The sequence below is a fragment of the Triticum aestivum genome, chromosome 2B (assembly GCF_018294505.1).
Source record: "Triticum aestivum cultivar Chinese Spring chromosome 2B, IWGSC CS RefSeq v2.1, whole genome shotgun sequence".
Lineage (NCBI taxonomy): Eukaryota > Viridiplantae > Streptophyta > Magnoliopsida > Poales > Poaceae > Triticum > Triticum aestivum.
Window position 1 is genome coordinate 33338509 of NC_057798.1, and position 15923 is coordinate 33354431.

Here is a 15923-nt window from a genome sequence, read left to right on the forward strand (position 1 = left end):
GGAGAAATGCCTCCCTCCAGACTCCATCTCCCGAGATATTCTGTCTAGTTATCTTGAGATGTACCACATGCATGCAGCCCTAAAAGCATCTCCAAACATGTTTATACACAGTATAATATTTCGCATATGCCATACTCAATTGTACGTTGCTTTAGAAATGTATCCATCGGATCTTTTGTCTACCGACGTTTTCTTAATTGTTGTTGCAGATTTGTTTTTTAGGAATAGAGCTGACTATACCCTTAATTGAGAGTCTCCTTGGGCCATGAGCAGTGATTTGTTCGCAATGCAAACCTAAGTGAGAGCCTATGGTGAATTGGTGACATGGCTGAAATTGTGCCATGGTGTCCGGTCTGATTCAAAACAAGGCCACTGTCATCTTTGAAACCACTTAACCCGGAATGGGAGCCCAAAAGTACATGGTTTTGGAATGTTGAAAGGACAAGGTTGAGGGGTCAAATCTAAACTCAGGCAGCAGTTGGGGGCAGCCAAGTATTTTTTATCTAATTTTGATCACCCTTCCTGGCTGAAAGATCCTGCAAAAGTGTGCGGACAAAAGGTGTCGAGATCAAATGGCTACTTGTTAAAAAAAATTGTAGAAAACCCCGAGGTATTCAAATTAATGGCTGCTTGCTTATGGTATACAGTTGACACTGGTATCACACACCTGTAATTTTCTTGCAGCTTGTAGGCTGGTAAGTGTCTGAAAGCTGCGTAATCTTGTTCTTACCATCTCTTGTGCATAATCTCACACCAGGGGACATGATGAGGGTGGCGAGTGAGACGCTAGTGGTCGCTGAAGAACCCATCTCATCTTCGGAGTTCAGGTAATTCCCAATCTACATGCTTTTGGCAGCAAGCTGTTTTATTCTTATTTCCAGTGGCAAGGGACTGATCGACTATCCAGTGGCAAGGGACTGATCGAGTATCACAGTCTATGAGGCCATCCGGCTGAGTCAAGCTGTTTTATTCTTATTTCCAGCATATATTAAACCACAATCAACATACACAGAGCTCTTGCAGACTTAAAAGAAACAGTTCAAGCTCTTACAGAAATGCCCAGCACCACCAAGCAGAGTGCAAAGGAGAACACAACACATAACAAATGGCTCTTGCTCAAAACACAAGCCCTGACCCCTGGAGCTTCTCCTGGACGATGCCGTCGAGCTTCTCCCCCATCTCACGGCTCATGTGGTTCACCCAGTCCCCTACCTCGCCTTTCCTGTAGAACACAGAGTTATCAACGTGAACTCTATTCCCGAGGCTAACGCCGCCGACCTGGTTCACCTCCAGCCCCGTGAGCGTCTCGAAGCTGCACATCCTCGCCACCTCCTCCGCCACGCCGGACCTCTCCTCCTCCTCAGTCAGCGGGACGCTGAGGAAGCTTGCAAGCCTCCTCACGACCCGCGCCGGGTCCGACTTGATCTCCTCGTACTTGAGGAAGAGGACGGTGTCCGGTCTAGCCACACTCTCCTCCCAGTACTCGAGGCAGTGGTCCCAGAAAGGGCCGTAGGGCGAGAACCCCTCGCAGAACATGCCGTAGGCGTCGTCCATGGACAGGCCGGCGCAGCCGCCCCGCGCCACCAGCTTGTTCTCGAAGTGCAGCCTGGAGACAAGCGTGTCCTTGGGGTCCCGGCACAGGTACACGACCCGGCAACCGAGCTTCCGCGTCTCCGGCAGGAGCAGCGACATGGGCATGTGCGTGGCAAGGAGTCTCGGGGACGGGAGCGTGCCGATGTCACGTGTCCCCCGCCAGCGCCGGGGATCTCGATGAACGGCACGAGGTGCTGCGGGTGGCGGGTGAGGAGCGGGTGGTCGGCGGCGCCGACGACGTGGCGGGACCGGGTGGCGACGGCGAAGGCGAGGGCCTTGAGCCAGGTGGTGCCGCACTTGGGCTGCGTGGCAAGGACAACGTCGTCGGCGCGGGGCGCAAAGGCCCGTCTGGCGTGCAGGACCCCATCCAGGATCCCCGGCTTGAACCAGTAGCCCTTGTACTGGGTGAGCGGCTGTGGCCACCCCTCCCTTGATGGGAGCGAGGATATGAAGCTCTTGAGGCTATCTTCGGATAGGGCGTCTTCCGGTGAACTCTCGGTAGCGGTGGCACGCTCTAGTGAACTCGTCGGTGGAGCTGGTGCTGCCGGTTGGGTCATGGCTGGTCTGGGATGGGAGGCGAAGCTGGCCATCTTGGCTATGATTTGAATTGGTGTTGAAGAAGCTGGTTGGTGCGGTTACCACATCGAGCCGTTATAATTTATGGAGGGAGCAGGATCTCGTGGCGCCTAAACTAATTACAAATTTAGAACACGACACATCCAGGACTTACTTTAATTCTGACGCATGCATGCATGGCTCCAACGACTCGCACTAATCAGATCGTGCACTCCAAAGTGGCATGTCCCTTGAGATGATTGGGTCAAAAATAAAGCTAACTAGTAAAATGTCCGTGCGTTGCTACGGGCCATAATGCGGGTAAATGAATCAAACAGATTATTAAGTGACATAAATAAGTGATGAAAGTAAAATCATGGCTTGCATTCTTCATTTCAGATTGGTGAGCAATATGATCCATCCACCAAAAAGACTTGATTCATGCACAAGCTTTTGCATCACATTCGTAGAGCAATCAAGGTTTTAGCAACTTCATAATTGAACAATTATATGATATCTCAATGTTATAAATTCTCCTTCACCTGAAGGTCCACGGGAATGGTGACCACGGTCTCCATCTTGAGAATTTTTTGGTGGAACAGGGCATGCAGCAGGGTCACGAGGGCTTCGCTGCATGGGGACATTGACTTCGTTGGTTTCATGTTGAAAAATGAAGTGTGAACCTTAATTTAATGGAAGTCACTGGCTTTTCAATGCGCGGTCATTGGCTTTGTTCCTTTTATGTTGGCAAAATAAGTGTAACCCATATCATGACCAGGAGTATAGTACATTTCTAATGCTTCCTAGGCAAGTATTTAGTTGGTTTAGCAAATTCAAATGAATGTCAAAAACAAAAAACAAAATTGAGACATGCTTTATAGCCAATAGTAAAAGTGTACGTGCCAACATAAATAAATAAAAGTAACTGTGTGTGGCAATGCACATATGAACTAACGCACAAAAGTTTGGAGTACATACTAAGTATGCTGCTTGAAACTCAAGCTAACATTAATATATATGTTCATGAAAGTAAACATCTCTTGTGAAAATGTGTTTGCTTCACCCGAGGAATTGCGAACCAATACAAAAGGTGTACTTATCTGCTAACGGAAAATAGTTTCCACTTCTCTTAAAAAAAGCAAGTCATGAAATAACAATAACAACGAACTACAAAAGTTCATATTTCTAACTTGTAATGGTGCAAAGAAGCATCTCATAAAAGTTTTGACCATGCAATTAAATGAAACTTTTTTCACAATCATGCAAATAGTGAACATACCCAGAAAAATATCTCCAATTTTTCTTTCGGCTACATACAACAGTTTGTTTCAAATAATACTAATTTACATAGAGCCCGATGGCAGCAATACCAGGAATAGAAATTGTTCGATGGCAGAAATCCAGGAGACAAAAGAATCGACGAGGGATATAGAAATATCTAGGCTATACATACATACCAGCCATCTGGCTGCACTTTTGGCTTAACATCGCCCAACTCCACTCCGAGTTGCTCCAAAGTCTTCTCTAACTCCAGCAAACATACCAGGCAGGTTCAATCACTCTCATGCCCCTCATGTTAGGCAATAACAGTGAAGAATGGCCTTGTAATGCCATCAATGGAGGTTACCCCTAATGATTCATCTATAATGGCTGTCACAGTAAGAAAAAGAATAGGAATTAAACGCTTCATGTAAAAACCTAGCTAGATCCTACAACATTGCAGGAAGGTGGAATGAAGTTCTGTAGTGTAACACTTGATGGCACACCATCATGCATATTTTCAGTAATCTAGACTGAAGTAGGGCTGTCGGGAACACCGTTGAGGAGAATGCTGAAAGTGGACGTCAGCAACAATGCCGTCATCCACTCTCGAAACCTTGGGGACCCCCCCCCCTTTGGAACAGGTTGAGCAGGTATTCCCATTTAACTGAATCAAAAGCCTTCTTGATGTCCAACTTGAGCAGAAGCGATGGCGTGTTGGTTCGTTGGAGATGGTTAGCATAGTTGCGTACATACATGAAGTTGTCATGAATGCATGCTTCAGGGTGACCCATTATCGCCCCTTATTTTTGTCCTTGCGATTGACCCCCTTCAGCAGATTTTGGACGTGGCTACGGCCAATGGTAGCCTGCACAAATTACGTGGTTGCGGGGCTTGTCTTCACACCTCCATGTGTGCGGATGATGCAGCATTTTTTAAGCCTATTAAGGAGGACATGGACATGCTTGCCTCCATCCTCCAGAGCTTTGGCAATGTCACCGGTCAAGTTAAAAATATCCATAAGAGCTCGTTGGCCCCTATCAGATGCTCCAATGTCGATCTGGACATGATTTTGGGTGACTTCTTGGCAGTCCGAGCTCAATTCCCCTTGAAGTACCTTGGCCTTCCTATTTCTATTCACTGGTTGTGGGCTGTGGACTTCCAGCATTTGCTTGATAAGATTGCCAGAAAAATCATGCCCGTTCGAGGGAAGTTCCTTACGATGGCATTGTAAAGTCGGTTGTCACTTTGCTGGCCATCCACCACCTCACTTCACTTGTCGTACCCAAAGGAACAATGTCTTCCATTGGCAAGTTGCAACAAGCTTTCCTTTGGGGTGGCACAGATAAGGTTTCCGGTGGAAATGTAAGATCAGATGGGCCAACATTTGCAAGCCTAAGGATTTGGGCGGAGGCCAACATTTGCAAGCCTAAGGATTTGGGTGGGTTGGGCATCCTGGACATGGAAAAGTTTGCGCGTGCATTGCGTCTCCAGTGATCTCGGCAGGCTTGGAAGGACCCGAGCAGAGCTTGGGTTGATTTAGGGCACCTGTGCGATGAGGAAGACATGGTGCTCTTTTATGAGTGCACCACCATCACCATTTTCAATGGAAAGGGGACCCCCTTTTGGCACTCCCCGTGGCTTGGGGGGCACAAGCCAAAATACATCGCCCCCTCCATTTTCACAATTCCCAAGCACAAGAATGTCACTGTCCATATGGCTCTCACTACTTGGAGAAATTCCACAACATGGAGTGGTGGCACCACATGGTGGGCGTCAATGCCAACGTGAGAAAGGGCCTTGCATCCCTCGTCATGTTAAGTCTCCCGGGGGATTTGCACAAGCGGAATGCGCGGGTGTTTAGAAATGTGTCATCCTTGCCAACTATAATCACATCTAAGATTAAGACCGATGTTGGGTTATGGGGGTTGGCGGGGGCTAAGCGTCTGTGTTCTTTAATGCCACAGAAGTAGGCTTATTTTTTGGGGTCGTCCTTTCACTACTAGTGAAAACCCTAGTAGTAGCGCGGGTTTTGAGGCTAGCAGCAACGCGGGTGGACGCGCTACTAATAAGGCGCTACGGCTAACTTATAGTAGTAGCGCGGTCCCTACCCGTGCTACTACTGTTGACGTTATCAACAACGCTTTTTATGAACGCGCTACTATTACTTAGCTGTAGCAATTTCGCAGTCCCTCGCTACTGCTATATCTTTCATCATTTTCCTGTACCCTTTTCCCTTTCCCTTTCAGTTTCCCTTTCAGATACTAGATACTAGGTACTTCTAGTAGATATCAAATTCATAAACCATTACTAGGTAGTACTCCCTTCACTCCAAATTACTCGTCGTGGTTTTAGTTCAAACCACGACGAGTAATTTGGAACAAAGGGAGTACTAGATAACAATTTCATGCATAGTCAACATGCATCCTCAAGCAGTACAAGGTCATATCAACGGCGATCATCATATGTAGTTCTAGATGATATCGACGATGATCATCATATGTAGTTCTAGATGATATAGCCACACACACACAAATGTAGTTCTAGATGATATAGCCACACACACATATGTAGTTCTAGATGATATCGAAGACAATCATCATCCTCAAGCCTGGGCGGTTGGTGTTCCTGATAGTAATTAGGATGGCCTGTCCAACACGAAGATTCTTGCCATCGAGGAATTTCTTCCACCCAACCGAGTTTAAGTGTGTGCGATCGTCCGTGTCCACACGGTAAGTACAGGTTGTGACGGAGCCCCTTGCAGTAACGCGTAGTCCAGCTGAGCCTTCTTCATCAGGCTCGATACCATAACTCACAGATATGCTCTTTGCCAATTTCTGAATAAGAAAAACATATCAATTATAAATAGCCTCGCAAATAAGTACATATGGATTATCTACACTATTAATAGTTTCCTTAGATTCTACACTAATAAGCATGTGATCGAACTCTATACTAAAACATATCATCGACTAGATTCCACACAACATACCATATCATTGGACTGTACACTAAGTATTTCATCGGATAATTTGCATTTGTAAGTATAACATACCATATCATGTCGATCAACCATGGTATTTGTCAGGCGGGTCACGGATGGCATCCTGACAAAGTCAGCACATGGCGGAATTATGTCCCACAGGTTAGACACCTCCTCCTCGCTCAGCCTTGTTCTTTGAGCTATGATGGCTTCATGAAGTGTGTCCTCATCATCTTCATCGAGTGGGTCCTCATTATCTTCATCATCTTCATCATCTTTGTCATCTTCATCATCTTCCACCAGGTTGAGATAAATGACAGTCAGATTGGGTCTTTCTGCTCTGAAGGAGAAGCTGATCAACTCACCACCAGTAAGGCGCATGCGAGCAACGAAACGGGCCCATCCATCTCCTCCAATCTGCGACATATTGCGTCCTTTGTCGACCTCCATAGTGTACGCCCCCCCCCCCCCACGAGCCTCAAATGTCACAGTGTCTCCTGTCAGCTTGTTGAATTTCAACCTCACATTGCATGGGACGATCTGTGTAAAAGCAAAATGACACAATGCAGTAATGCCAACACTAAAAATAAAATAGTTATTACATTTCATCTAATTTCTTACCGCCGCATGGCGAAAACTCGGTTGGAAGTAGATGCCGAACAGCTTGCCAGTTCCAAGGCTGCTGGCGCACCTTGACTTGCAAAGTCGACATAGTGGTGGTGGTGGCGCCATTTTTCCTAAAGCAATATGAGCAAAGGATTAATAATCCACTTCACAGGAAAGAAAAACAGTAGCATGTGATATTTTTGGTTCATACTAAATCACCTAAACGGTGCATACTAAATCAACTAAATGAACTAGCCTACTAAATCAACTAAATCAAAATGTTCTAAATCAACTAAATGAAGTAGCCTACTAAATAAACTAAATCAAAATGTTCTAAATCAACTAAATGAACTAGCCTACTAAATCAACTAAATCAAAATGTTCTAAATCAACTAAATGAACTAGCCTACTAAATCAACTAAATCAAAATGTTCTAAATCAACTAAATGAACTAGCCTAGTAAATCGACTAAATCAAAATGTTCTAAATCAACTAAATGAACTAGCCTACTAAATCAACTAAATCAAAATGTTCTAAATCAACTAAATGAATTAGCCTACTAAATCAACTAAATCAAAATGTTCTAATTCAACTAAATGAACTAGCCTACTAAATCAACTAAATCAAAATGTTCTAAACCAACTAAATGAACTAGCCTACTAAATCAACTAAATCAAAATGTTGCATATGAACTAGCCTACTAAATCAAAATATAGCAGGCAGGAGGGAGAAGGAGGGGCGACTCGAGGAGGGAGAAGAGAGTAGGACGGAGGAGGAAGGCGGAGCGAGGAGGGGCCGGCCGGCGGCCAGTGGAGGGAGGACGGAGGAGGAAGGCGGAGCGAGGAGGGGCCGGCCGACGGCCAGTGGAGGGAGGACGGAGGAGGAAGGCGGAGCGAGGATGGGCCGGCCAACGGCGAGTGGAGGGAGGACGGAGGAGGAGGCCGGTACCGAGTTCAGCAAGGAGGAGGAGGTGACGGCGGCGCAGAGGAAGGAGGGGCGACGGGGGAGGACCGACGGGGGGGATTGAGAGGGGATCCAGTGAGTGTGTGACTGTGAGTGGATCGGATAGAGGAGATGGGGGGAGATGAAATGGCTTAGCAGTAGCGCTCTATAGAGAAAGGCGCTACTGCTAAACTACCTAGCAGCAGCGCCTTTTACAAACAAGCCCTACTGCTATGTGTCAGCATGTAAAAATAGACTTAGTTCAATGTATCAAAAATACATTGATCATCAACGATCTTTTTGTGTACAATCTGATTTGTCAATATGAGTCCTCACCGGTTTAGGAACCGATGAAGACTCATATTGCAGCCACAAATTCTATACATAGAGTTCAATGAAGACCACGTGCTTGTCAAAGTTTGAGAAGTAACATATTTAAGGTGGTAGAAACTCTCTTCACGGAGCGAGGTGGGACTAAATTTTTGTAGTAAACTTAGCAGTAGCGCTTATTGGCGAAATGCGCTGCTACTATGCTACGTAGCAGTAGCGCTCGTGGGAATTATAGCAGCAGCGCGTCTTTGAGCGGGCGCGCTACTGCTATATATATTTCAGCAGCGAGTTATGCTTGAGCTCGCTACTGCTAATTAGCAGCAGCGCCTTATTTTAAAGCGCGCTGCTGATAAGATTCTGTGTATAGGGTTTTCCCTAGTAGTGTTTGACGACTGGCTATGTATTTCCAAACTCTTCTTAATTCATGAGATGAGGCAAATCTTTTGCCTCCGCTTCAAAAAACTGACTGAAGTAGATATCAAGTACTTGAGGCATTAAAAAATAACAACGCATGAAAAAAATCTAATAAGATCTATAAGCAAGTTGTTTTTCCTCTATGTTGAATAAGTGAAATATAAGAGTAACAAACTCTCATAACTACGGATATATTTTAGTAAAATGAAGATGTGAAATATAGGAGTAATAAACTCTAATAACTACGGAGATATTTTAGTTAATTTACATATTTCTAAAGCAAAAGTGTTGCCAATTAATTAAATTACAAGTGATGATACAAAGTAAACTGGATCCCATGTATACAATAGTAACAAAATATGCCTTCATTGAAAATAGTATCTTAACAGGACAGTCTTAACTGTTTGTGTTGCACAACCTTGTGGTTTTCCCATGTCTCCGACAGCCTTTACACACAACTTTGACCTTGTTTATCACAGTTCATGACGAATCTCCTGCTAAGGTAGAGATCATAGAAACCTTTATTGCACTTTCCAGTTTTTGGCCCAAAGAAAACATACGACTTAACACATCCAAAAGCCACAATAGTTTGCATATTTCAAAGCTGAAGCAAGACTAACAAGTTTATCCACTCATTTTCTTCCCATGCATCATTGCCTATTAATATTATGCAAGCAATAACATTAGGAATAGCAAAGCCAATGGAGTACTAACTGACACTATTCCTAAATATTCCCTCCGAACTAATGCAGTCAAAATAATTTCAGAAGTTGCTAAATCGAAGATACTTATTTGGGATGAAGGGAATAGATGATCAGGCCATCCTAGAACTAATGCAGTCAAAATTCTGAAATTTGGATAACTAATAAACACAAACAGTTTGATTCTGGCTCAAATATATGGTACAGGTATATTTTTATAGTATCAAGTTAATATCGACAGGAAAAGAGTATTGATATATTTTTACAGTACCTAGTTCACACCAATTAAAAAAAAGTTCTGATCAACAGGTAGGTGAGTTCACTCCGTTCAATCATTTATAGAAAGTCCTCATCGCTGATGTCCATCTAGATCATCTTGTCTTCCTTGTCCTGCTCGTCCCTCAACGGCTTTTACTTTTACAGAATCTTCTACACTCTAGGGAGAGAGAATATATTCCTACATCCAGGGTGTTAGGGTTGGCAGTATCTTGCTATAACTTTAGCAGTCCAAAACATATCTTACTAAACCGCCCTACAACAATGAGGAGATCAGCACTGACACAAAAAAAATTATAGCCAAGCAATAGTACAAAAGTCATCCCCTAATGATACGTCAATAAAATTCTGTGGCCAACCCGTAAATAAGAACCAACTGTGGTTGTCCAATGTGGTCGCATTGACCCATATCCTGCAAAGGATGCTCAAATGCCTGACTTCAACAACGGAGCGACTATGCCATCTAATTTAGGCATTTCTATTTAACCTCAAAAAATCATTTATGATCCGAACCTTTCAAATTCGTTAATTCAACGTCCAGGTCGGCGAAATGCAGTTCCTCTAAGCAAAATTGAATGAGTGACTGTAGGTACAGTAGTGTGACCATAAGTATGGGCGATGAAACTACATGTTACCGTCCATAATCATGTTCTTGGGCTCTACTTTGCCATGTGCATATCAAGGTGCCTGAAACCCCAAACTTATTATCTCCCAAATAATTACCAACCAAATAGGAAGACGACGAAGGATTCCAATAGCTACATTAATGTACAAGCAAGCATTAATAGCAATACTTCAACACGAGAAATTGGAGATTAAAAAGAGGAGTCATAATATGTAGTATAATTTACCTTAGACTGAAGCTTGGTTAAGAAGAGTGCAATCACCAATTAAGCTTGGTTAAGTGCAATCACACTTTTTTTAACACCACTCCACTATGACACTCCTTCAAAGAATTATTATGTCTGGACCACAACGCCAGCGAAACCCATCCTGCCCAGCAACCGTGAGATGAAGTGAGTAGTTAAAGTAAAGATAAATCAAGGGAATGAGAGCATATGCCGACATCTGTGCTCTGTAGCGAGGTCAGTCTCATCGCAGAGGTCGCGCACTCTCTGGAGCCCGTTACCACGTCAAGCACTTAGCATGTGGTGTTGTTGGCCTGTCCGGGCATCCTACGAATGTCGACTCAATGTAGGAAAAACCCAGACCACTAAACCCGCGATACATGGGCAGCAAAGAACACATCAAGATCAAGCGAAAAACAATAAGATCATATCACGATGAGGAGAGCCTGTGCCGCTACCTTGTCAGGTTATATGTCAACGACGGAATCGATTCCTCATCGGCGTCAGAGAATCGATGGCCACCATGTCTCCGGAGCCGGTGAATGCTCCTGGCATAGCAGCACACTAGTAGATAAAGGGGCTTTTGTCCCGGTTGGTAAGGCCCTTTAGTCCCGGTTTTTGAACCGGGACTAAAGGGTTGTTACTAATGCCTCTCCCCTTTAGTCCCGGTTCTTAAACAAACCGGGTCTAAAGGCCGCGGCCACGTGGAGCTCCACCTTTAGTCCCGGTTAGTAAGGAAATTTTACGATTTTTTTTTTGAAATTTTTTTTTGAATTTTTTTTTGATTTTTTTATTTTCAAATCTCTGAATTATTTTAACCTCTAATCTCTAATCACCACCCCTCATCACTGCTCAATTTATCCTCTAATCTCCAATCACACTACCCCAAACGCACTTTTTCCTGACGGCCAAATACTGTCAGGAATGCATCAAAATCGTCAGGAATGAGAGCATACCGTCAGGAATTTCCCGGCAGCAACAGCTTGTCAGGACTAATGCGCGTTCCTGAAGGTAGCCGTCAGGAATGTTATTCCTGACGGTGTTTCCTGACGGGGGCCCTACGATCGACCACCTGTGATACCTAACAGTGGCACCGTCAGGAAATGCCTTCAGGAATCTGTCCGTCAGGAATGCTCTCTGTTTTCCTGAACGTTATTAGGGCACCTTCAGGAATGAGCACCTCCTAATCGTGAAGGCTGGCTACGTCAGGAAAATGAAACATGGTAGCACAGTGACCCTGTCAGGAATGATTATTTAACCCAATAAATCAAAATAATATTGAATTACTAAAATTCACAACCAATTGTGATAGAACTATTAATATTCATACACAAACAAAGGCCACATGGCCCAGTTTAAGATGACATCCCATTCATAGCTCACAATATATATCCATTACACAAACCTCCATGTTCACCAGATTCGCGTAATTACCAAAAGCTCAACTTAACACTAGTTATTAGCCAGACCAAAAGACATACTAGAGTCCTAAATTTCCATCAGTAGTAGCGATTGACAAATAAAAGGGTCCGTGCACATAGTTACCAATACAAGCACTAACTATAACTATGGCATTCCTAAATGATTTTCATGTGTTGGAGCAGAACCATGATCATCCATTTGAGTACCAGCATCAACATGCCTTTCATCATGTGAAGAATCTGTCATTGGAGTACCACCATCCTCTTGGGCTTGGGGTGTTTCATTCATCTGCAAAGTGTTAATGCAACAGATTTCAGCATAGTGAAGTAAAACAACGAACACACACTAAAGCAGAACTTGCACATTCTACAAGTATTAGAACAGTCTATTAATAAAGCAGGAGTAACTGATTGCCATAGATTAATTTTCCTAATCTTCACTACATGCAATTGTATTAGGTGATATATTCTGTCTATCCCATCTGTTTTGTGAAACAGGAAAAAGAAAGAGTATTCTCACTTTATACGCTAGTCAAGTGCATGGTCAGTAGCTAAAAGTACATGAGTAACAGATGTAAACGAGCCAAAAGCCCAAGTTATCTTTCTGAGATCAGATGAAAAATGTGGAAGATATGAAGTGCAGCAACATCTTGTGTAATATGAAAAATGTGGAAATGAAACCGCAAGTATAGTCTAAAATTGAACAAGGCCAGTCAATGGTATTATCATAGAACATGATATTTGTGATTAGAACAGGCTCAAGTTTATTTCATAGAGGGGTTGAGTGTCGTGGCGTACATACCAGATCACCACCATCCATCAGCTCATCTTGGTAGGCAAGAAGATCTTCGGGTACTTCCCATCCCAGCTTGCCATAAAACCCCTACAGTGCAATAAATGGTGAAATCGATGTGCAAAACATCAACAAGATCCATAGTGCAATCAAAGCAAATCTGTGTAAAAGATGAGCAATACCTGTACATGTTTGCTCAGAACAAAATTATTCTTGCACCGCCTTTTAAGTTGAGCATTTTCCTTCAATAAACACTGGTATGATATGGAGTTTGATGGCCTTGTGTCATTCTCTCTAGCTTTTGCAACGACCACTGCTTTCTTTATAGCACCATCACCTATTGCTAGTCGCCCATGGGGCATGCCACCACTGGAGGAGTACATGATTTCTGGATCGAGATCATGGTCCTTCCAATGTAGTGGATCTGCTGCTTTCAGAACTGTGTAATAGGTGTTCTGAAACAATGAACAATAACAATATCTCACTATTAATTTCAGATTAATAAGTTTTGAAGTTTTGAAGTTTTGAAGGCAGAGCAAACATGCATGAACTTACAAGACCCTCGTTGACCTTAGTGTTGTTGATGGGGCCACTTTCTCCACTCTCGGTACAATTTTAACTCCTGCCTTCATGCACTTGTAAGTGTTCATGTTTGTTGCTGCTGCAGGCCCATGCTCTTTTCCCTACATAAGAGAATATGCTCTTTCAACAAACAACCCGTACTCATAAGTCACATGGAACTGAATGCAACTTACCAACATGCTTTCGGTCTGAACAAATGATCGTGAACCACCCCGGTTTTGAGCAATATCCTCTGACTTGAAGCGTGACACTCGGCCAAGGTTCCGCAACCCCTCGAATTTAGAGGAGCACCAGTAGTCACATATGCTTTCCCACACTTCATGATCAGTGCACCAATAAAGCTGAGCTTGCATATATTGGTTTTTGGTAAGCTCTTTTTGACATGCTTCATGATCTTTGATGGGCTCCTTAACAATATCCTTATAGTACAGTTTGACGGCTTCCTTACGGGCTTGGTACCACTTCTGCCTAAATTGTCTCTTTGCAGAATTTTCAAGAATACGATCAGCTTCAATTATTTGGGCAGGAGAATCATCAACTAGTTTGTATATACTCTACACAGACAAAAAACATAGGTTACATCTGTGTTTACTATTGGTTTCGAAAGTATGCAATGATGTACACAAAAAGATGCTACACTCCAGCATATTCAAAAGGGAACTCATTTAGGTAGCATTAGTACTTACCCAAAACTCCCGCATCAAACGATGTGCAGCTGCTTCTCCAATATTTTCACCTTCAGTAACTTTGTTAATGTAATAATCTTCCCAAGATGATGCATGACGCTTGATTTCCACACCTTCCTTATTCTTCTCCTTGATAATGGACGGGTATTCACGTTTGAGAAGTGCAGTAATCTGGCCACCTATCCCCTTATCTCCTTCAAAGTGACTGTCACCTTTTGGTTGAATTGCAATGCGAATGCCATTTGGTGGCCTTTTTAGTTGGGTGCGTGTCCGCCCCCTTCCTTTTCTTAGTTGTTACACCACTATCATTGTTGGAGGTACTCCCATTGTTGCAGGAGGGACCATTCTCATTGTTGTTCCCTTGAGTCTCATCACTTGGTTGATGAGCTTGTGCGATTATTCTTTTAGGTCGGTGGCGATGGCCTGCCATGTCCTGCAACATGTTATCACAAATTATAAGTATTTATAAAGACAACAGGTTAGATCCATAGCAAACTGATCACAACTATATACAAGATTACTAAATAAAGAATAAACCAGCATAATTTATGTACAAAACAAAATGGCAAACTGAAAACAGATTTGAAAACTAAATAAGAGTACAACATAGTCTGTAATTTCAACATGCCCTTCACCATGTGCAGTCCAAACAGTATAATTCCGCTTGAAACCAAAATGAGAGAGATCTAACTCTACATCATCCCTGTTCTTGCTCTCATAGTTTCGACATTTAGCACAAGGACACTTAATCTTTCCATTCTGGACTACACTTGGCGTAGAGAAAGCAAAATCTATGAATTCTTTTGTCTTATTATACCACTCATCAGTTGATTTACTATGAGTCCAACCACTATATATTCACTCACGTTCCGCCATTCAATAATGTTGTTATTGCACAATTTGGAATATATAACAGTTAATGATCTAACACGGCAATGAAGAAATTACATAAACAAGTATAGAGACGTGGAATAGTGGACATTGGACCTGTCAATGGAGAGGGCTGCGGTGCAACACTATCACTCCTCAAACTTGGCCTTCGTAGAAGTACACCGTCCTGATTTTGCCTTCTGTACATAGACATATGGGAACTAAAATATCAATTCCTTTGCACTGGAATCATAAAACAAATTATTTAAAACTGAATCATATACTAATCACAGTCTCCAGTGATGCTGGAGCCAATCTTTTCAAAAGAACAACAAAAAAATAGCATCGTTTGCCTCAAGAAAAGTGTCAAATACTAAACAATGACCACTGCATGCTGTTACTAGTGAACTCTGCTGTTACTAAACATGAAAGGTCTACAAGCTGTTACCTTTTTTGGTCGGTTTGCAGGCGCAGGACTGGAAGGGAAACAGAGGGCGAGGTAGTGAGTCGGATCTGGAAGACGAGGACGCGCCAGTCGATCCGGAGGCGCTGGGGTGGCTGGACAACGAGGGGGACTGCTGGACGTCGATGGGGCGGCGCTGGAAGCGCCGGTCGATGGGGATCGAAGTGGCCCTGTATTGCGAGTCTCCGAGGGGCGTTGTACTACGAGACTCCGAGGGGCGTTGTACTACGAGACTGCGAGGGGCGCCGGTCGTCGGGGATGAAGGCGCCGCTAGAATGGGTGGAGGGCGCACGATGGGTGGCTGGACATCGACGGTGCAGCGTTGGTCGGCGACGGAGGCGATTGGCTGGACGGCGACGGGGCGACAGGGCGGCGGTCGATGGGGGGAGATGGCGCTGGAGGAGTGGGAGCAGCAGCGGTGTGGGGTCAACCGCCGGCTGTGTGGTGCGGCAGCACCGGACGGGAGGCGGCGACCATGGGGGATTGGGAGGAGGGGGCGGCGGCCATGGGGATTTGGAGGAGGGGCGGCGAGATGCAAAACAGGGGATGGGCACGCGTAGGAGTTGCTTTTAGGGATTTTGACGTTGGGCCCATCCACGT

The 15923-nt window shown here is 44.1% G+C and overlaps 1 protein-coding gene, 1 long non-coding RNA gene and 1 pseudogene across 2 annotated transcripts; all 3 read right to left on the bottom strand.

The window, feature by feature from the left end:
• Nucleotides 1-969: 969 nt before the first annotated feature.
• Nucleotides 970-2200, bottom strand: LOC123043313 (cytosolic sulfotransferase 5-like; annotated as a pseudogene).
• A 9662-nt stretch (nucleotides 2201-11862) lies between these two features.
• On the bottom strand, nucleotides 11863-14281 carry LOC123043315 (uncharacterized). The gene is made up of 6 exons (XM_044465732.1): nucleotides 13991-14281; nucleotides 13478-13858; nucleotides 13278-13405; nucleotides 12905-13177; nucleotides 12732-12812; nucleotides 11863-12218 (listed from the first exon to the last, which is right to left on the bottom strand). The coding sequence occupies exons 1-4, from the start codon at nucleotides 14003-14005 to the stop codon at nucleotides 13156-13158; spliced, it is 546 nt and encodes a 181-aa protein (XP_044321667.1). The 5' UTR covers nucleotides 14006-14281; the 3' UTR covers nucleotides 11863-12218; nucleotides 12732-12812; nucleotides 12905-13155.
• Nucleotides 14282-14642: 361 nt separating this feature from the next.
• On the bottom strand, nucleotides 14643-15883 carry LOC123043316 (uncharacterized). The gene is made up of 3 exons (XR_006419139.1): nucleotides 15309-15883; nucleotides 14978-15060; nucleotides 14643-14754 (listed from the first exon to the last, which is right to left on the bottom strand). It is a non-coding gene; the product is annotated as an uncharacterized lncRNA (long non-coding RNA).
• Between the last annotated feature and the right edge of the window lie 40 nt (nucleotides 15884-15923).